The sequence below is a fragment of the Podarcis liolepis genome, assembly GCF_965112155.1.
Source record: "Podarcis liolepis genome assembly, chromosome: 13".
NCBI classification, from domain to species: domain Eukaryota; kingdom Metazoa; phylum Chordata; class Lepidosauria; order Squamata; family Lacertidae; genus Podarcis; species Podarcis liolepis.
In genome coordinates this window covers 7,203,604-7,223,931 of record NC_139573.1, presented here as the reverse complement: position 1 = coordinate 7,223,931, position 20,328 = coordinate 7,203,604, and the positions used below count along the sequence as shown (strand labels likewise).

Here is a 20,328-nt window from a genome sequence, read left to right as displayed (position 1 = left end):
TATGAAATAAATAAAATTTCCCAGCCAATGCTTTTGTGTTTTGCACAATTCCCAATGTTCTTTCTCTGCGTCCCAAACATCACAGACGCACCTCAGGTCTTATTGGGGAGTGACACACAGACAACAGAACAAAGGGCTCCCTCTTTAATAGTTTACTTGCAAGGGGGAATTTTGTCATGGCATCTGGTCATGTCACAGCAATACAGAAGTGAAGAAAGCTACACTCACAAGATTTCTCTCGCCTAGTATTATCATTATTATTCATTTTATTAGTTGTTTTTTAGGTCACACCAACTCAAAGCCACTTACAGTATTTTAAGCAAAAGCCGAATACCAACCTTTTCTAAATAAATAAACAATATTAAAACATCCCCACTTGTGTAAAAAGGCCACAGATAGTTAAAAGTTAAAGGCCTGATTAAAAAGGAATGTTTTTGCCTAAAGATATGCAACAATGGCACCAGGCAAGCCTCCTTGGGGAGAGCATTCCTACAACTATTAAAGGTACAGGAGTCTCTTTTTGTACCCAGCCATCATGGCAGGATATAGTGTTAGCCTTGAGACCAGATGGCTTAGTTCTTCCTCTGGCACAGACCGATTACCCGAGAGACTTTAGGAGAATCACTAGCTCAGCCTCAGCTTACCCTGTTTGTAAAATAGGTGTATTCTATTAATGTACCACCCAAAAGTTTTATAGCAAGCTTTTGTTTATTTTTCCATGGGGGGTGTCTTATGGGCTCATGTGAACCACTATGAGATTCAGCTTGGTAAGGAATTCGTTACAAAACTGTACAGCACTGTGTACACTAGAAACTGCTAAAAAGTAGTGTGTATACATGTAGTAGCAGGTAGTGGGAGGAGTCCACCTTTCCCATTATCTTAAATTTGCCTTGTGAAACCAGCCTAAAACTCAGTTGTTCCAGTATTGTTGCCACCCATACGACTAGGTGATGGCCATGTCTAGCATCTGCTATTTGAACTGTCTCTGTCCATGGTAGCTTCTTTTGATTGATAGGTTTTGCAATCTATAGATTTCAGTTTGTGTTTATCTGTGGAGCTGAGATTCTATCTGGACCAGGAAAACATAGCCAGGGGACAGCCGTTAGCCCAGATCAATTAATGAGGAGTTTTACAAGTGTGTTAGGTGCTTTATGCATACCTAAGATTTTGAAAATAAGAAGTTGCCTCTTAGACCACCTACCCCTGTGCTCTAGGTGGCAGCGTATCTCCATTCCAATGTTCCTGGCAGTGTTATTTCCCATCACTGGAACCTGATCTTTACCAGTGACCTATTGTCCCATTCTTTCAATGAATTCTCTTAAGATCAGAGTGGAGTTTCTGATTATTGCTTGTGACTGTAAATAGTGACGGATGGATTGTCATAGAAACCAAGATACAGGGTCATGGGTTACAGGGAGCCGAGTGAGTGTTGAGGAAAGAAATAGAGGGCTGCAGCAAGCATAATAACACTGACCACTCTTGCACTTTGCTTTTTTCTAGATCAAACAAAGACTGATAACAGGTGTCTGCCCAGCCAGAGAGGAAAAGGACCATCCATCCTTTTGTACTATCTAAAAAAAGCCACTAGAGGACAGTGATGGCTCAATAAATATCCAGTTTATGCTTTTGATACAGTAGTATGCATAAGGATGGTACTGTGGCCCTCTTTTGGGGGGCTGTTTTGTACCCCCAATGTCTCCACACCTGACAGCACCCTCTAAAATATGTTTCTCATAAGTCCATCCATGTACATAAGAAGATGAGAAGAGCCTGCTGGATCAGGACAATGGGCCATTTAGTCCAGCATCCTGTTCTCACAGCAGCTAGCCGGGTGCCCATGAGAAACCCACAAACAGGATCCAAGCAGAAGAAGCATTACAGACTCTAGCTGTGGCGGCAGAGCATAGCCATCATGGCTAGGAGAGCCAGCAACAGCCTCCTCCATGAATTTGTCTAATCCTCTTTTACAGCCAGTATTAGTTGGTGGCCAACACTGCCTCCCGTGGGAGCAATTTCCATAGTTTAATGACAGATCAGTGGTAAGACTGACGCGTAGATAATTTGAAACAAATTATTTTAAAAACTTGAGCCAGGCAAGTCAACACGTACTTTTACTTGGTAAGAACAATGAAGAGTCTCGTGGCACCTTAACACATTTATGGCGGCATAAACTTTTGTGAACCAGAGTCCACTTCATCAGATGCATGAAGTGTTAATGACTCTTCGCTGTTTTGGCTGCAACATTCTAGCACAGCTAATCCTCTGGAAATTAATTAGTGTACAGTTATGTGAATTAACATATGCAAATGTTTTTTTTAAAAAAACAAAAAGCCCGGTGTTTTACTGCTGGTAAAAGAGATATTTTTTTTCTCCTGTTGTAGGGGACTTGGAGTTTGACAATAGAGAGCCATTCCTGAAACCTAGCAAAGGGGAAGTTATCACAACAATGCAATAATAAAAACCAGGAGTGTTGTTTCTTAGCTCTTCTTCGCGTTCCTACACAAGATTTTGACTCTTCCTGCAAACAAGAGGGAGGAATAGGAACTCTGCAAGTAGGGGGGAGGTTTATGAAGGAATAAAATACACACCTGCCTAATGTTTTCACAGATACAGGTAAGAACAGTCAACTTGGTATCACTAAATGTTTCTAATTTAAAAGCATTGCTATCAATTAAGAGTCAACCAAGAAGCACTCTAAGTGTTCTCTTAACTCTTGTGGTCCCAAAAGCAGTTTCACTAAGCAATGAGCAATCCCCATAATTTCAGAAAACATCTCAGACATTATTATCATTTTTTTGCGCTACTATTAACTCAATAGTATAACTGGGAGTAGTTTTGCACTGTGAAAGGTTCTCCAAAGTTTCTGATCCACCCAGTCTACAATGTAGTCAGTTTTTATGGAAATTCCCATTTTTGTTTGAAGGTTGCTTTTATTGAAGGCTCAGAAAAGACTTAATTCCCTTTGCAACGTTGTACTCTTCATGTTCACATTGTCAACCTGTTGGGTATAGACCAAACAGCCACATCTTTGTCAAGGGCTCCTTTTCCCAGTGGTGTCCCTCTCTATCCCTCATTTCTTCTCCATCATGACCTAGATGTAATAGCTCCTTATGGAGCGAAGATGCGTCTCAGCCCACAAACGCAACCTGGCGCATGGCAGGCAATTTGCTTCCCTCCTCCTCTTTGGGAAGATACTGAGTTCAGCTGGTGGTGATCCTGTATTCTCTCCTTGTCTTCCTTTTGGCTGCCATATTAAACACGATCAGCATTCTCAGGTCACTCATCCTTTTCCACTTTGATCTCAACGAATGAGCTGAGGTCAGGACAAAAGCCTTTGTGGCTGGGCGGCCTAGGCGGTGTGCCCGCCCTGGCTCCTTCCTCTTGAAAATGGGGGTTGTAGAGGTGCAAGGGCAGAAGCTGAGCTTCAGCGGAGGGCAGGCGGTCAGAGGGCGACCCATAAACCCGGTTAGCTTTGGTGCCATGCTTTGAGTTGGCATCAAGTCGGTAGCAAAGCTGAGTGAGGGGGGTAGCGCGGAATCGTGGGGGGCGTGCCACCCACACACCTGGCTCACTTAGGCTGTCTTCCTCATCTGACATGAGCTCCTCTGTCACGCCTTGCCACAAACGCTGCTCTTCAGGGCCCAGCAGACGCGCCACCCCGGAACGATTTGCAAAAAGCTAATGGTAAGACAAAATGAAGCCTAATTAGTCATTCTAAGAATATCATCTTTGCCTACGCCCCTGCAATTACTCACCCCATCTGTCCTCACTGGTCTGTCTTTCCCAAATGTCTCTCCCTGCCCCCTAACTCCTCTATCATATACCTCCCCCCTATTTTGTCCTCCCCCTAGTGTTGGAGGACTCCAAAACTCGGCTCTACCCGGGCCTGCCATATTGCAGGCCCCCACCACCTTAAGAATTTGCTTGCTTGCTGCCCAGTATCTTTTGAAAAGTGGAACCCGCTCTGTGGCATGTGTCTGAAAATCAGAGCTTTCTGCTGCCCAGCATTTGACAAGCTAGCTTGGGAATCGTCTCTGCAGCAGAAATAGAACACATGCTCCAAGGCCTGCAGTTTATAATGCAAACACCTCTTGGCAGCTGTGGGTTGATGGGCTCATTTGCCCCACCGCCCGAGTGTCTGCTCCCCTGGGTGAAGAAAAGTCTCTTCTGCTACAGGGAGGTCTCAGAAGAGAGTGAAGCTTTACTCTGAGGCAGGCTTCATTTTTCTTTCTTTTTAAAGGAAGACTAGCACTGCTTTGATAAATGATATTGGAAAACAAGTGGGATGCAGACATAATGATCCAGTTCCCTGGTTTTGTCTTCTTCCTTTTTTTTACTGTTTTAGGCTGCTGTCTTAGAAGCCGACACTTGCAAATAAGCCATATTGAACTCAATGGGCCTTATGTCTGAGTAAATACACTTAGGAACGAACTGCTAGGTAGGAAGCTAATTAGAATGAATAGTAGTTTGTTTAACAACTTTGATCAAGTAATTTATTTTTGACTGAGAGAATCCTCTCACCCTGCTAACAGACCAATCCTGTGCGTATTTATTCAGAAGTTACACTTTTTTCAATGGGATTACCTTATGTATGTTCATGAGACTGCAGTCTTTAAAAAACGACATTTCAGTTGCAATCCTAACCTATCCAGGATTACGCCCTATTGGAGTCAATAGGACTTCTAAGCAGACATAGGATAGCACTACTCATTAAGGATTTTACCAGTTAAATCACTTCTAAAACTTCCATAACATTTTGTAAACCGTCTCCGGTTACCTTTGGCAACTTTCCATAAAGAATACGCATATTTAACTCAGATGTAAGTCTCACTGCAGTTCGTAGGGCTTATTCGCAAGAAGTGTACATAAGATGACAGCCTTAAGGAGTAAGCTCCATTGAACACAGTGTCATTTACTTCTTAGTTAGGATCAGGTTATAAAAAGGGGAATGAAATGGTGTTGTCTGAGGAAATGTCGTTATGGCTGGAATCCAAGAACAGTCAGAACTCAAATGTTATGAAAGTCACAGCTGAGTAGTAAACATGAACTTATTAATTAGGAAATCTGAGTTATTTAACACCTAAACTGCTTGATAAAACTGATGGAATGTCTTTGCAGCAGTTTGAACATATATTTACTTGAAGTAATTTCAACATCACATAGTTCACTGAAGATATATAGCAGTTCCCACTACATGTAGCCTGTTCTAAGCTGCCTTATATAATCAGGAGTAGATAGGTAGCCGTGTTGGTCTGCCATAGTCAAAATAAATTTTTTTTTCTTCCAGTAGCACCTTAAAGACCAACTAAGTTAGTTCTTGGTATGAGCTTTCGTGTGCATGCACACTTCTTCAGATACCTGAAGAAGTGTGCATGCACACGAAAGCTCATACCAAGAACTAACTTAGTTGGTCTTTAAGGTGCTACTGGAAGAAAAAAAATTTTATTTTATATAATCAGGGTTAGAAAGGACCCCAAAGATCTATGAATAGGGAACCTCTGGCCCTCCAGAGGTTGTTAAACTACAACTTCCACCATCCATGGCCATAGGCCAAGCTTGTTGGGGCTGATGGGAAGTTGTTGTTCAACAACATCTGGAGGGCCAAGTTGAATCCCTCTGCCAATGCAGGAAATTCTTTGCTATAGCATCCCTGATAGCCATCTGCCTTTGGCATAAAAAACAAAGAGTCCAACTTCTGAGGCAGGGCTGTTCCACTGTTAAGCAACCCATCCCATTCAACAACCGGAGTGTGCTGAGCAGAGATGAAATGGGCCTAGAGACCAGCCCTGTAATGAAAATTTGGAAGGAGTTGTGGTATGTTTAGCCTGGAGCATAAGAAGCCATCTTTAAATATTTGAAGGTCTGTCATAGATGACAGAGCAAATTTCCAGGGAATAGGATATGAACCTACAGTTCAAATTGCAAGGAAGAGAATTCCAGCTAAATATTAAGAACTTTCTTAGTGCACCAAACCTATTCCTTCACCTGTCATATACAGTGTTGCTTCTTTATGTTTCTAACCAGAATATAAATGCCATTTCCTACTCCACTTCAGTGTGATTTTTGGAATTGATGGAGGAATGCATTTGGGCTTAAATAAAAAGAGGGGCAAAAAACTATTTTTGGTAGATAATGTAGCGTTGAGATAATACGGGAGAAATACTTCCTCAGAATAATGGATTGGTCCCTTACCCGGTAGCGTCTACTTCGTAGTTTCTTCTCCTCCTTCTCCTTGAGTCCTTTGAAGGGATTCAGAGAGTTGCGATACTCACGTCGTTTGGTTAGAAAGTAGGCCACACAAGCACCTAACAGAACAAAAAGTGGGCAAAGCAATTGCAGGCATGAAAAGCAGGAACTTGAAGCACACTTGAGTAACCAGAGGATATTTATGTCTGCGTGTCTATGTATATGAACAGGCAGCATTTCGATGTCACCAGAAGGTAAATACTTTTCTCTTTACCTGGGATTTTGGGCTCCTAATTTGAAGGGTGGCAACTGTGGCCTCTTTTAGTGGGGTAGAGTTTGCAAATCCTGCCTTTTTTGTGCATAGCTGTCTGTGCTTTTACGTTGTCATTGGATATTCTGAACTGGTTCCAACATAAGTCACTTTAGTCACTGTCTGAGAAAAGTGACTGACAAATATCACAACAACAACAGCAGTAAGTTCCAGAGTGAACACCAAGAGAGATATTTATTTTCAGACCTGGAGTAAAATTTGCCAGCAAAGTGTATAAGGATTACTCAACAGGTAAAAATGTTCTAGGTATGCTCTAACAATAAAATCCAGACATGAAACAAGTGAAGTGTTTTTATTCACCCTCATCTTACCTTTTAGTTCTTTGTCAGTGTAATTGTGGTGATTTGATAGCAATTCATGCTTCAGTTTCTCTAGCAAGAATTTCACTACAGAGATATTCCATGAAGATTTAATGCTGGAGGGGGGGGGGGAGAGAGAAAGAGAATGGAGAAACGTAAAGACTAGAACAAATCCATCTTCAAAACCCATGTTTTTAGCAATGCCTTCAGCACAACCTCCAAATCCTCATACCATAATCTAATCCTAAACACATTATTCTCCCATCTTTACCGTGACTCTCTCCTTCTTCTCCTTCCTGTTGTATCCCATGTGTTGCATTCTATATTACAAGCCCTTAAGACAGAGACCTCTCCTCTTTTAGTTTATAAAGCACGTTGCAAACAGATGGCCCTATATAAGCATTAATAACCTGTACGTTATTAAGGTGCCTTAATAAGGGATAATAATAATGAAGGCTGACTATTCAGGATGTCAAGATTAATTTCAGTAGGAACATGGGTTGCCAGATCAATAAAGGTGTTTCTGTGCTTCTATTAGCTATGCAGAAAAGACCGGCTTGATCCATGCAACTTCCTTCTCCCATCACAACCCAGTGAGAAGAGAAGCCACACTTGTTGTTTATCTTTCCTTTGCAGTTACTCTTCCTTATCTTATTTGCCAATCCCACCCAGAGCTCACCTCTCAGAGCCATCAAACCTCTTGTCATTGGTGATGTGGTTGTGGACATTATGGACCAGTTTCTGGGAGAGTAAACAGAAAGAGATAAGTGCCCCTCCACAGTAACTCTGCAAACCCCAAGCTATTAAAACAGAGCAGCATGCCCCAGAAAGTTAATTAAAATAAGCTTTGCAGTGTCTAAGCTGCTGGGCCCATGCCAAGTTCCTTGTGAGACACAAGCTCCAATATGTGGCAGTTATCTAAGGCAACTAACCGAGAGCACCAAGTCCCTCTTGCGCCTTGCATTCTTCTGTCCCATGCTTCGGTTTCTACAAGGAAGACTTGCAAAGCCCAAAGAGAAACGTGACTCCCCGCGCATGTTGTCCTCCAAGGTGATGCTGTTGGGGGATACCTCTGGGCAGGAGAGAGAAGGATCATCCAGAGGCTGAGAGGAGGGGGAAGGTGGTGTGGCATAGACCCGTTGAATGGAGACATCTACTGCGGGTGATTCTTCTGCTCCCTGAGAACAAGAAAAAGACTTGTACGACTTAATATGATATCCTTGATTCCAAACTGCAGCTACCCTTCCTATCGCAGCTGCTATTCCAATTCTACAGCTCTGGCTCAAAATGTGGGCCTTTAATTTATCTCTGCTCTACTATCCTTTAAAGTTCCTCCAAACCTTCTTTTGTGTGTTTTCACGCACGCACACAAAACGCATTGGCCTGCAAACACAAGTGCGTAATGGTCAAAACACATAGCTGAATTTTAAAGCCTCTTTTTATCGTTCACCGACAAAAGTTCACAGTTGGCTCAAGTGGTATGGAAGGCTCAAAGGCACTTCTCATAGCCCCATATATATGAAAACATTCTAACACTAACCCACTAGAACGTCTGCCAATCACAACGTTGCCAATGCCTCTTAATCATCACAAACAGCTCCAGCCTGACTCCCGTACCAGCTTTGGTATCACATATACAAATACACATACACTTTTAGCTCTTGCCAGTGCCCCCCAACCCCAGGCCACAACAGCAGAGCAGAGCTTGGCATGGCTCCCAGAATGCATCTCTCCTGAGCAGGTCATTGGCAGAGGAGGCGAGAGATGCCATCAAATATTCATGAGCCCATCTGTGTCTGACCGGAGGGACATGGGGACTGTGTGTATTTTGTGGGGTGGGAGGGACAAAGAAGCTCTTAATCTTCAGCCTACATACCCCGCCAAGCCCCCCAGGCCCCAGATGCACAGGCGAGAAACCCAAGTGTCCAGGTGGCCCTGCCGCCGCTCCCAGCTGCCGCAGCTCTTCAATGACCACCTGGACACCACTTCTGAAGCCTTCGGCCTCTTGTTCCTCCTCATTCTGCTCTTCATTGTCCTCTTGCCGCTCCTCAGGACCACTCAGGGGGCTGGCTTTGACGACAGGGGCCATCCTTCGGCGCAGTGTCCCCATTTCCTCCTCCAGCCGCCTCAGGGCTTCATTATTGGCCTTGGCCAGGCTCAGCGCCACCTCAGCAAGGCCCACTGCCTTCTCTACACGTTGATAGATGACATGGAGCAGTTGCTCTGAAGACTGCACCGCTAGCCCAGTGCCTGTAACCGTGATGGGGGTGCTCGATGAAGAAGGTGGCGGTGGCGGCGTAGTCGCCTGAGCCCCCGGCTCCTGCTTGCAGGTGCAGCAGCAGCATTTTGCCTCTTTGGTGTTGGGAGGGGAGAACAAAATTGTGGCACTGAATGACATGACGATGCAGGTTTATGAGGGATTCTTGGTGTTCCCCAAGGAGGCAAGGCGAGCTTCAGATCTGGCCTTGAATGCTCTGCGGTGGAGGCATGCCCATGGCACGGCTCAGAAGGCTGGGTCTCAGCAAACAAGAGGAAAGATATTAAAGAAATATTTCTAAGAGTATGAGTGGAGCAGACAGCCATGTTGTAGTACATCTGAACCTACCTGCTTCTGATCATCTAAATTGCTTAGATTTAGGCTCTAACCTCTGTATACAGATCTGCTGTTGCCAAACCCAACAGGGCAGGCCATTTCATATTTGCATTCAATCTGTCTAAATCTGTGGTTCGGAAACTTACCCCTCCCCGACCCCTCGATGCAGTTGTAATGCCTTTTGCTAGATGCTGTATTTTAAACTGCATTTTCCTTTGTTCTTTTATTTCTTATATTGTATCAGGCTGAATTACAATTTGGATTCCATAGAATTCAAATTATAATTCAATAAATTTGAGAAATAAAAGAAGCAATTAAAATACAATCAAAAATCATTATATTTAAGGCAGACACGCCACAGAACACCTGAGTAAAAAAAACCCTCAACAGACTATGAATCAGTTTGTGAGCCCCAATCTAGATTTATGCTCAGTGTGATTAACATTAGGAGGGATTCAGCACTATCTTCCAGCCACCTGACTTGTCCATTTGGATCTATATTAACCCACAGCTGACCTCTTGTAAATCTTATTGCTTTTACAGTCTATATCTATTGATTATTTTGGCAGTCAAAGTCCTGCAATGAACTCAAGAGCTGAACTAGCAGTTCAGGTTGTGGCTACCTCTTTCCAATTTCTTTGTAGAAGCACTGAGACCCTGCCAAAAGAAAAAAGCGGGGGGAAACCTCTGCTTTGTTTCAGTAGTTCACACTGTGCAACGTTTGTTTCCCCTCCTCAACAGTACAGTTCGCTTTTAACCAGCAGCGCATTCAGCTCTTGCAAAGCACTTGCAAACAGCCCTTGAAGAATGTTTTTGAATCTCCGTAACTAGGGACGGAGGAAAGGACCGAGTCTGAGGTGATAATGGAAAGTAATGCGGAGAGGGGAAACTACCCATCCCCATCCCTAGGAAGCTGTTCCCCTTTTCCAATTTCAACTGCTCGAAAGTGATTTTAAAGTTCATGCAAGGCGTCTTTTTGCATATTTAAAATTCGCAACCCCCAAGGCGGGAAACGTGTCCGGGGCTTCTCCTTTAGTTCTGCGGCCCAACGGTTTGGAATCCTACGCTCCCCAGCATTCCATCCCGCGTGTGCAGCCTCCGGGGGGGGGGGAGGCGGGGGGGCAGGAGAAGTAAGAGCGCCGCAGTCGTGTACGAACGGCACAGCCCTCCGTCCGCCCCGCCGCTCTCCGATAGGCTATTGCGGAAGAGCAGGAGGGAGCCGATTGGTTGTAGACGGTGGCGCCTAGGCCCGGGGATAGGAGCGAGGGGCGGGGGAAAGGAACATGGACGGGGGAGAAGGGGGCTCTCTGAGGAGGTCCACGAGGCTGGGCTCTTTTCAAGGCCGCCTTCCCCACACTGGGTGGTCGAGGCCTTTCCTTTCCGTGGCCCCGCGAAAGGCGTCGGTCATATTCTACGTTTTAAAATCCAATATAAGGACATGTCAAATACCCAGTAATTACACACCAACGACAACAGCGTATAAAATAAATGATTTCCAAAAAAAGTTGCCTTGACTGGGGTATCTTCCAAAATGGCTGACCAGGCCCAAGGTCATGTCAAGACTTACGCACCACTGGCACAAGTCCTGGCACACAGGGGCACTGACCATGGCCTTGAATAAGAAACCCACCACACTTAAATCCTCATTTTCTAATAATATTGTTTCTCAATTTATTGCTGGGTTTTGTTGCCCCCCTGTCCACCCAGTTACTGGGTATCTGATAAGTATTTCCCCCATAAGTCCTCCCTCAGCTGGTATCCCTGACTAGCAAAGCTGTTTGTCCCCAATGGGCTTGTGTGTCACTCACAATTTTAAAAATTACGTGGCCAGTCTTTCCCTTCTTAATTTACCCTTGCTTTCAAAGTGAAGGTTAATTTATTACTTGGGGGAGGGGAGGGAAATATTGACAGGCCTCACAGCGCCTGCTTCCCAAGCACCTGACACAACCCTTCCACACAAAATACTATACAGATCCTCCAATTTATTAGCTGCCATGTTCCCACTGCAATGTCAGGGCTAGCACACCCCCAGGGTCATAAACACTTAGAGTACTCTTTTATTCCAGGGAAGACAGGCGAACTAATGCCAGTGTACTGGAAGAAGCAAAGATCAATAGTGTCGAAGCAATGATTCTTCAACATCAGCTTCGTTGGACTGGTCTTGATGTTTGAGTGCCTGATTATCGTCTTCCAAAGCAACTACAGTACTCTATTCCAAACTTAAAAATGGAAAGCATAATGCTGGCGGTCAACAAAAGAGGTTTAAAGACTCTTGAGGCAAATCTATAAAAATGTAGAATAAACACCGACAATTGGGAAACACTGGCCTGCGAGCGCTCCAATTGGAGAACAGTCTTTACCAAAGGTGTCCTGGGCTTTGAAGACACTCGAACTCAGGACGAAAGGGAGAAACATGCTAAGAGGAAGGCATGTTTGGCAAACCCTCACCGTGATCTACTCCCACCCAGAAACAAACCTATGTCTCCACTGTGGAAGGATGTGTGGATCCAGACTTGGCCTCCACCATGTTCATGGCAGGCAATCTTACTCAGTTACGAGTGATTACCAAAGAAGAAGAAAACCCTTTTATTCCAGGTTAATTTAAGTCCAAAATGATTCCGCAGCCAGTCACTAATGAAAAATTGGTCCAAAGGAAATTCACCGTTTCACTGCTTTACAGCAATCCTGACAGGGTGAACAAAAGAATTAATAATGCATGTTAGCATATTTGTCACCCCAAATGATATTGAATAAGCCCCCTGTGCCTTTTCTAATCACCCTCTTGTAGAAACAAAAGCATGATTAGATTGAGACGAGAGAAGGTATATTTGATTAAAAAATCCATTGCAGATGCATGCATTATTCCTCTGCAAGCCTGATCATGTAGACACACATCCTGTGTGCCTAATTAGTATACTCACAGCCTCACCTCTCCACTTATTTTCCTATCCGCTCTTCTTAAAACACCATTTACCTCTACAGCATCACAGCCAAATCACATTACTTTACACAGCGTTAAATAATCCAGACTAACTGCCTTGTTATTGACCACTACTAATTCCCATTAAAATTCTCACATCATCCACAATAAAATGAAGAAAGGTATCCACCCACCCCCCATTCTTTAAAGCCCCATAGCAGTTAAAGGGCTAGGAGGGGTAAACTAATCTTTGATCTATGATATCTGAGTGTTACCTATTTTCCTGTACACTTATCCATTCCTAAGCATTATATAGACCTCTTTCTCCCTCTCTTCGCTATATCCATGTACAAAAACCTCCAAAGCTACTCTGTTCCTGCATGTACATATATTTTCTGCCAAGCATATCCCTGCTCTCCTGCTTTCCCCCCTCCCACATTCTGCCACATACAAGCCTCTCTCTCCCTTGGCGTATATTTTCCCTGGCAAGGCCAAAGAAGGGATTGGGGTGCCTCCCTTTTCAATCCCTCCCCAGATCCTTTCCCCCCACCCCCACCCCACCCCCAATTCCATCCCACACGTCCATGGGAAAAGGATACTGGAAGGTCGTGCAGCTCTTTGTATTCGTGTGTGTGCAAAGGGGGAGGATGTGCACCCTGCTGCCAACCGCCACACCCCCATGCTCCCCCCTTCTGCCCTGATTGGCCAATCTCCTGTACGCACACAAACACACACCAAAGCTGCACACGCATTCCTGAGCAGGGCCCCAGCAGGGGACACCTAGACTAGCTGGGCACTGCCAATTTCCCCCTTTCCTGGACATGTACAATCAGGCTGTTTTTTATTCCTCCAATTTACACTTCCCTTTGATCCTTGCCACCCTTTACTTCTGCATGCTATTTTGTTTCTCAAAGCCTTCCTCTCATGCTCCTGCTAGTCCCTCGTGTTTCTTCTTCTATATTTCACTCTGAACTGTTTCTGTTATTGCTCTCCCCTTGGCTCCTGTGTACACACAGCTTTCATCTCATTGCCTTCCTCCTTCTGGCCAGCTGTTCCCTTCAACCTTTGCAGCTGTACCCCCCCCGACCCAATCCAGGAAACCCCATGGCCCATGCCTCACTCATTTTGTTGTGTACTGTAACCCTAATTTTCTTCCTCTCCACCCACTAAACAAGCATGGGGGGGGGGCAGATTTGGAAAAGGAAAGGCCGTCTACCCAGGAAGGTTTCTTTTGTTTTCGTCTCTCTACAAAACTACGCCTCCATCTTGGCTGCTTTGTTCATTCTATTCCTGGTGCCCTGCAGCTGGCAATAACCTTTTCTGTTCACATTAGGTTCTACGCACTGCACACACATCGCTCGCGTCAATTGGGTGGGAACCAGAAAATCCAACAGTGCATAAAAGTACTTGGGATGGCTATGCTTGGCGAGGGGGCCAGCATGGGTTAATATTGGCATGCACTTCTTCATCTGCGACTGTCAACATTCAACAAGCATAGATTTGGGTTGGGTGAGGGGGTGGGATCCCTACGAAAGGCAAGGGACTGGCTTGCTCAAACGTGTGTGAAGATGCAAGTGAAGGTAACGTGGGCTATCATGGGGGAAAGGAGCAATTATTTAACAATTGTTTGACTTCCTCCCTCCCTTGGTATCGGCAGACACGTATGCTTCAGTGCCTGTGGGAACAGCCGACCTTCTGCTTTCTTGCCTAGGAACAATGAATTTCAAGAGACATTTATCTCCCACCTCCTGTGCCCAATCACTAACGCCCACAGAGGCAGCCAGCATGTTTGCCCCTCCAAGGCATCCCTCCGTTGGCAGGAATCCAAAGCCAACAACACACCTCTGACGGGACTGGAGTAGCCAAGATTTCCCTTGCCCACTCTCGTTTTTCAAGTGAAGACAAAAAACAGTTTGGACAGCAGAAGTTTAATTCTGAACAAGGAAAAAAACCAAATACTATATGAAACGTGGGTTACAAGCATGAGACATCTTCCCAGACAGCGGCATCTGTGAGTCCCGCCCTTCCTCCAGCCAACAACCCTTAAAAGACCCCAAATCAGCACCCCAGCTTTCTCCCAAAGTCCATCATCTCAAGCTACTGTTTCTGTAGCTTTGTCATTATATAATTCATGCAGTTTGGACACGTCATCGCTGGAGACACGGACCCAGCCATCCTGGCGTACGTGGTAGAGGTTGACTGTGCCCCCAGAGTAGGCATCGCGGTATGTAGCCTGGTAGATGGCGCGACGGGCCAGATCGCAGGCTTCTTCGACGGTGAGATCGTTAGAGTAGCCACGGTCCATCACTCCGTAGGCGTAGACAGAACCGGAGCCCACCGAGAAAACTTTGCCCGAGATGCGGTTCCCTTCACTGTCCACGTAATAAAGGCCTGAAAGGCAAGGCGGGGAAGTTTGTGTTACTGGGGCTTTTCACAAAATGATTACAATTATCGTATCAGCACCAAAGGTTGCCTTGCACACCCTTCTCCCCTCCAAAAATGATCTCAATTTCTATACTGTGTTTTTAAACAGGTTGATGGAAGGGAGCATTCAGCCCTCTGAGCTTCTTCCAGCAACCCTCCCAAGTTTCAACACCCAAGTGTTACAGTTGCTGATGCTGCTGCAAGTGTCTCAACATGGGGCTATGCAACATCCAAAGGAAATGTGGCAACTGGAATGCTGGGGGGCGGGGTATGTTTATTGGGAGGAGCTATAGCTATGCATTTTGTACCAAGCTCAAGGATAAACTTGGCCACAGCTCCAGGCATCTTCTGCCCGGTATTCCCTGCTCTAATCAGCCTTCCTGGACCGTTGACAAAACCCAAAAGGATTAATCCTTCAAGATCAGTTTCCCATCCTGATGGAACAAGCTACACAGATACCTTCACAATGAAAACACTGGGGTTTCCCTTTCTATAAAAAAGAGCTGCAACACACAGCTATGTGTCCTGTATCCTACACCAGAAATAGGGAACCTGTAGCCCTCAAAATGTTGCTGGTCTCCAACTCCCATCAGCTCCAGCAAGCATAGCATATGGTCAGGGATGATGGAAGTTGCAATCCAACACCTGGAGGGGAAAGGTGGTCCTGCGAAAATTTTGCTTTTAAGTGTTTAGGTGGGTGACGGAATCCTTTGGGGAATGTTAAATGAAGACGTATTTTAGGATATTCTGAAATTGTAGGCACTGATTTAGAAAGAAGTGGGCGGGGGGGGGGCAGTTTGCACTGAGACCACAGCCTAGGTGACGGAAAGTAGAATATGATGTAGAATATGATGCAAGATGCCTAAGTCAGAGGAATAATGGAAAACAGAAAGGTTTATATCCTAGTCCTTTGCATACTTGGATGCAAAGTATCACTGATTTCAGGGGAACCAAAGACTGCAGCTTCTCTCAGCCCCAACCATATATTGGGTATTCCACATGGAAAGACAGGATGTAACAAATAAACATATGAGAAAGGGATTTATCAAAGGGACTAGTCAGTGCAAACATTGAGGAAATTAAAAATGTGCAGAGCCCATGTAAATTCTTTGGATTTTTTCCTCAGGAGAGCAGCCAATCTGGCCCAATGGTCTGCTATGCAAATATTAAAACCATTTTAAATAGGATCACCACACTGTGATTCTACGCTAGTGCAACCAAGTGCTTCCAGAGGAAGGCCTTCATGGGCAACAAGTACTGGGTACCAACAATCTATGTGGGGACTGTGGGGATTTTCCTGCTGACAAATGCAAGCCCAGTCAACTTAGTACATACACCCTTTCCCTGGTATCCTCCAGAATTCTTGGACCGCTGCTCCCATCAGTCCCAGACAGCACAGCTGTGGACTAAAGTATCTGGAGGAAACCAGGTAGGGGAACATTTAGTAAAACCCATGTGCATGGCACAGCTAGCTGTACCAAAGCAACAATGGCTGTACCAAGCACACTCTACCTGGAGATACCACCTCCCTAGTTAGCATATTCAACCTGGAGGCACAACCACCCTTGCTTCTAGACACATTTTTACACAGCCAGAGACTTTGCAAGAGTTTCTAGCAGCAGCCCTGCAGAAGCTAAATAGGTCGGGGTCTGATCTGTGCCTGAATGGGAGATCCCTTGTGAGCCCTACATGCATCAGCTTAAGTTTCAAGATGGAAGAAAGCAGGATATAAAATAAGATACTTAATTGGTAAACTATAATAACCTCACCACTAGCAAGTTGGTTGTAAAAGTGCAGCTATGACTACAAGTGAGACATTGGCCCCAACTGTCCTATATATTTGAAGCAGCATCAGACTATTTTAAACAGTCATGGCTTCCCCCAAAGAATCCTGGGAAATGTAGTTTGTTAAGGGTGCTGAATGTTGTTAGGATGCTCCTATTCCCCTCACAGAGCTACAACTCTCAAGACTTCCCAGGGAAGAGGGATTGGCTGTTCTGTGAACTCTGGCTCTTGTGAGGCGAATATAAGCCTCATAACAACTCTCAGCTGTTCTCAAGATTCTTTGGGAGAAGCCATGACTGTTTAAAGTGGTGTGATATTGCTTTCAATGAATGGTGCAAATAGGGCGATAATCAGTCACTTCTCCAATACAGTGGGTTGCAAACATGATCCATGCAGGGTGCATGTTTGCAACCCGCAGCGTTTGCAACCCGCAGTGGCACGTCTGCGCACACATGGATTGCGATTTGGCACTTCTGCGCATGTGCAAAGCACAGTTTAGCACTTCTGCGCACGCGCAACCGCCAAAACTCGGAAGTAACCCGTTCTGGTACTTCCAGGTTTCAGCGGGTGCGTAACCCGAAAAAATGCAACCTGAAGCAGCTGTAACCCGAGGTATGATTGTAATACATCCAGGTATCTGCCAGATATTTTAATCCACCTAGCAGGGCAGTATGTTTCCTGTTACTGGCTCCACCTCCCTGCAGAATCGAACACTTACCTATGAAGAGTATTAACGTGCTGTAGCTTCCCAAGGAAGTAGAAACAAACAAAAGTGAGCTAGAGAGAGCAGGAGCCAAAGAATCACTTGGGATGCACAGCAGAATTCAGAACCAGTGCATGTTCTTTTCCCAGTGTCAAAATGCAATGTCAGAAAACCCAACACAAAACTCAAACAGCATGTGAGGTAGGGGTACAACCTTAATTAGTCCTAAACCAATGCAAATGTAAAGGTTGGGGAGTCTCAGAAGGTAGTTTTGAGTGAAGAAAGCAAGAACAGGAAAACACCGGACCCCAGAAAGGTAATCTTAACCATCATTAATTTTTTTATCCTGCCCTTTCTCCCAAAGGAGCCCAGGGTGCCAGATAATAAAAAAAAATCACATCACATAATGGATTTATCACCGCCTGTATAGCACTTCCCACAGCAAATGCCAATGTAAATACAGACAAGGATTGTGGAGTCACCAGAACATAGGTGTGGGTACGGGCATGATCAAGGGAAATAGTGCAAAGGCTAAATCTGTTTAGAATTTAGTAAGACAGGGGAGTGGAGAAGACATTTAAATTTTATGACAGCTCTCCCCCCCCCCCAAGAAAAATGTGGTGTCCTCACCTGGCCCTCGCTTGTCCCAGCCACAGATCATGGTACCCATAGAGAGCCCCATTCCCTTGTACTGATACACCATGTTGGCCAACAGCTTTGAGGCAGCAGCCACCGATATCCGCTCCTTGTTGCGGAGTTCATAGATGCGACACTGCCGTGCCAGCAGCCGCTCCCAGAAGCTGCAATCGGCTGCACCACCAGCCATGGTGCCCAGCAGGTAAGGGTTAATCTCGATGACCTTCTTGACCGTCTGAGAAGCAATGTAGACACCTGCTGTTGCCCGGGAATCCACGGCCACTATCACACCATGCTGAAACTGGAGGATCAAGGAATCAAGAGGTCAAGATCATGATGAACAAACCGCAAAGGATACACACAACCAGAATGAATGGCAATCCAAAGTGTGCCCACCCTGCTTGAAGGCACCAGTGGAAGAGGGTTCCTCACACCCCATTACATGGTCCAGGTGATAAGATACCATCCTGAGGCAACATTCACCTGCCAATCCAGTATGGGATTTGCCAAAGCAGCCTACCTCTGCCTCAACCTGAATCACCAGTCCAAAAGTACACCAGGGTTTGTGAGGCCAGTATCCCTCTCCCTCAAAAGTGCCCACAAGACATCAAAAGCCCATTAATTCTATTCTGGAAAACCCAGGTGATAATCTCAAAGTGACTTTTGAAGACAATGCCACCCTTTGCCCAACTTCTCAGGTCTTCTGTTTCCTGAAGCCTTTCCTTCAAATGAATCCCTCTCTACAAAGTGTGCCTTCCACTTCCCAATTTTCTATGTCCCCAACTGAACCAACCTATTCTCCCAAATTATCCCAATATGGACTCCAGTATCCTTCACACATATCTGAACACCCGGTTCAGGCCTCTTATTTGCCACCCCCAACTAACTACAGCCACCACCAGCCAGATATCTTTCTTGTCATCCCTACTCCCAGGAGAGCTTATATATTTTAAGTCATTAACATTCTGTACCACTTGTTCTGTAAACCACCTTGTGATCCTCAGATTAAGGGCGGTATATAAATTTAATTAAACAAACAATTATCAATATTATTTATTAAATTTGTATACCACCCTTCATCCACAGATCTCATGGTGACTTGCAATCATAAAAACACAGTATCAAAACACAAATAACATCATAAAAACAGGAATGATAAATCCCAGAACGAACTCACAACAAGCACCCACCAGCCTGTGAGGCTGAGAGATGGTGATTGGCCTAAAGTCACCCAGGGGGGCTTCATGGCTGACTGGGGATTCGAACCCTGGTCTCGAGGGTCCCTAGTCCGACACTGTAAACGCTGCACTTTGCCTTTCACGTGCAAATAATAAAAACAGCGAAGAGCAGCTTTGAGCAAACAAAGATAAAGGTTTCAAAACCATGGTTTGTAATTCAATGCTGGCCGTACTCAAGAGAGGACCCAACTCATTCGTCTCAATGAGTCTTCTCCAAGTAGGGCTCACCCCCCCCAAAGCGATGCATCCCACCCCCCACCACTCGCACCCAAAGCGCCCCCTCTCAGCCCCCCAAGGGGCGTGCCCCCCCACTCCCCGCCGCCCACCTTGAAGGCCAGGGTGGTGGTGCCGTGCAGCAGCTCGATCTTGGCATCCCCCGCGGCGGTGCCTCGGTCCAGGCCGGGACAAGGGGCCGCCAGAAGCAGGGGCATCCCCGAGGCCTGGGCCTCCGCCCCATGGCAGGTGCCGAGCGCGGGGAGTCGGAACTCGTTGCCGGCCCCGAAACCGAAGAACCCGGCCCTGTTCACGGGCTGCTGCGGCTCCAGTAGGCTGGCCAGCGCCATCTTGGATAAGGGCTAGTCACCGTGACTCAGGGCCTACAGCCTATATAGGCTCCGGGCGCCATGTTTGGTGTGGGCAGGGCTCGCGGGAGCCGCACGCATACAGTATAAGCAAGCGGCGGGCGCCATCTTGGTTGCGGTCTCGTTCTCATTTCACGCCGCGCGTGAGAGGTTGGCTTCGCCATTTTTAGTGAGGGGGCAGCGCCGTTGCATGAGGCTTGCTGCTACGAATAAAGGGCCGGGCGCCATCTTAGGTGAGGGCAAGGCTAGACCTGAGAGACCGGTTGCCCCGGCGAAAGCAAATAGGTCAATGGAAAGGAAATGTGTCAGTCACCGTCTTCATTTCCTGAGGGGGGGGGAGGGATGTCGTTTGGGGATGGAAAGGGACGAGTGCTTTTATCCCTTTACATTCTGAGCAACTAGTGAAGTTAGGGGTTGGACTAGATGACCCACAGAATCCCTTCCAACTCTACAATTCTAAGATTCTAGGACAAGGATGAAACAAAGCAAAGGAAATGAGTTTTCCTTGTACGGTGCACGATGTGCAAAGTGCTAGTTTCGTTTCCTATGGAACTCACCGCCACAAGGTGGCATGCAGGCCAACAACAAATACTGGGCTAAAACAAGTAAACAAGATAGCCCCTCATTCATGA

The 20,328-nt window shown here is 45.8% G+C and overlaps 2 protein-coding genes and 1 long non-coding RNA gene across 4 annotated transcripts; 1 reads left to right on the top strand and 2 right to left on the bottom strand.

The window, feature by feature from the left end:
- Positions 1-2,093: 2,093 nt before the first annotated feature.
- Positions 2,094-13,007, bottom strand: LOC310691507 (uncharacterized protein C14orf93). 2 transcript variants are annotated; one of them, XM_083471303.1, is made up of 7 exons: positions 12,929-13,007; positions 8,693-9,333; positions 7,749-7,994; positions 7,496-7,557; positions 6,829-6,932; positions 6,193-6,305; positions 2,094-3,678 (listed from the first exon to the last, which is right to left on the bottom strand). In XM_083471303.1, the coding sequence occupies exons 2-7, from the start codon at positions 9,212-9,214 to the stop codon at positions 3,277-3,279; spliced, it is 1,449 nt and encodes a 482-aa protein (XP_083327429.1). In that variant the 5' UTR covers positions 9,215-9,333; positions 12,929-13,007; the 3' UTR covers positions 2,094-3,276. The 2 variants fall into 2 exon arrangements, with proteins under 2 accessions (XP_083327429.1, XP_083327428.1); XM_083471302.1 differs by lacking the exon at positions 12,929-13,007 and having other exon boundaries at positions 8,693-10,576.
- Positions 10,719-14,728, top strand: LOC310691509. Its single transcript, XR_014518527.1, has 2 exons — positions 10,719-12,004; positions 13,987-14,728. It is a non-coding gene; the product is annotated as an uncharacterized lncRNA (long non-coding RNA).
- On the bottom strand, positions 14,242-19,744 carry PSMB5 (proteasome 20S subunit beta 5). Its single transcript, XM_083471304.1, has 3 exons — positions 19,442-19,744; positions 17,872-18,178; positions 14,242-14,720 (listed from the first exon to the last, which is right to left on the bottom strand). Exons 1-3 carry the CDS (start codon positions 19,676-19,678, stop codon positions 14,422-14,424), a joined length of 843 nt encoding a protein of 280 aa, XP_083327430.1. The 5' UTR covers positions 19,679-19,744; the 3' UTR covers positions 14,242-14,421.
- Between the last annotated feature and the right edge of the window lie 584 nt (positions 19,745-20,328).

What these genes read in the sequence shown, in the direction of transcription:
- LOC310691507 (XM_083471303.1), bottom strand. Translation starts at nt 9,214, where the DNA reads ATGTCATTCAGTGCCACAATTTTGTTCTCCCCTCCCAACACCAAAGAG. An exon ending in AGGTTTGATGGCTCTGAGAG is followed by an intron (nt 6,933 to 7,495) that starts GTGAGCTCTGGG and finishes CCCCCCCTCCAG; the next exon opens with CATTAAATCTTCATGGAATA. An exon ending in TACGAAGTAGACGCTACCGG is followed by an intron (nt 3,679 to 6,192) that starts GTAAGGGACCAA and finishes TCTTACCATTAG; the next exon opens with CTTTTTGCAAATCGTTCCGG.
- PSMB5 (XM_083471304.1), bottom strand. Translation starts at nt 19,678, where the DNA reads ATGGCGCTGGCCAGCCTACTGGAGCCGCAGCAGCCCGTGAACAGGGCC. An exon ending in CCACCACCCTGGCCTTCAAG is followed by an intron (nt 18,179 to 19,441) that starts GTGGGCGGCGGG and finishes TTGATCCTCCAG; the next exon opens with TTTCAGCATGGTGTGATAGT. An exon ending in CTGGGACAAGCGAGGGCCAG is followed by an intron (nt 14,721 to 17,871) that starts GTGAGGACACCA and finishes CTTGCCTTTCAG; the next exon opens with GCCTTTATTACGTGGACAGT.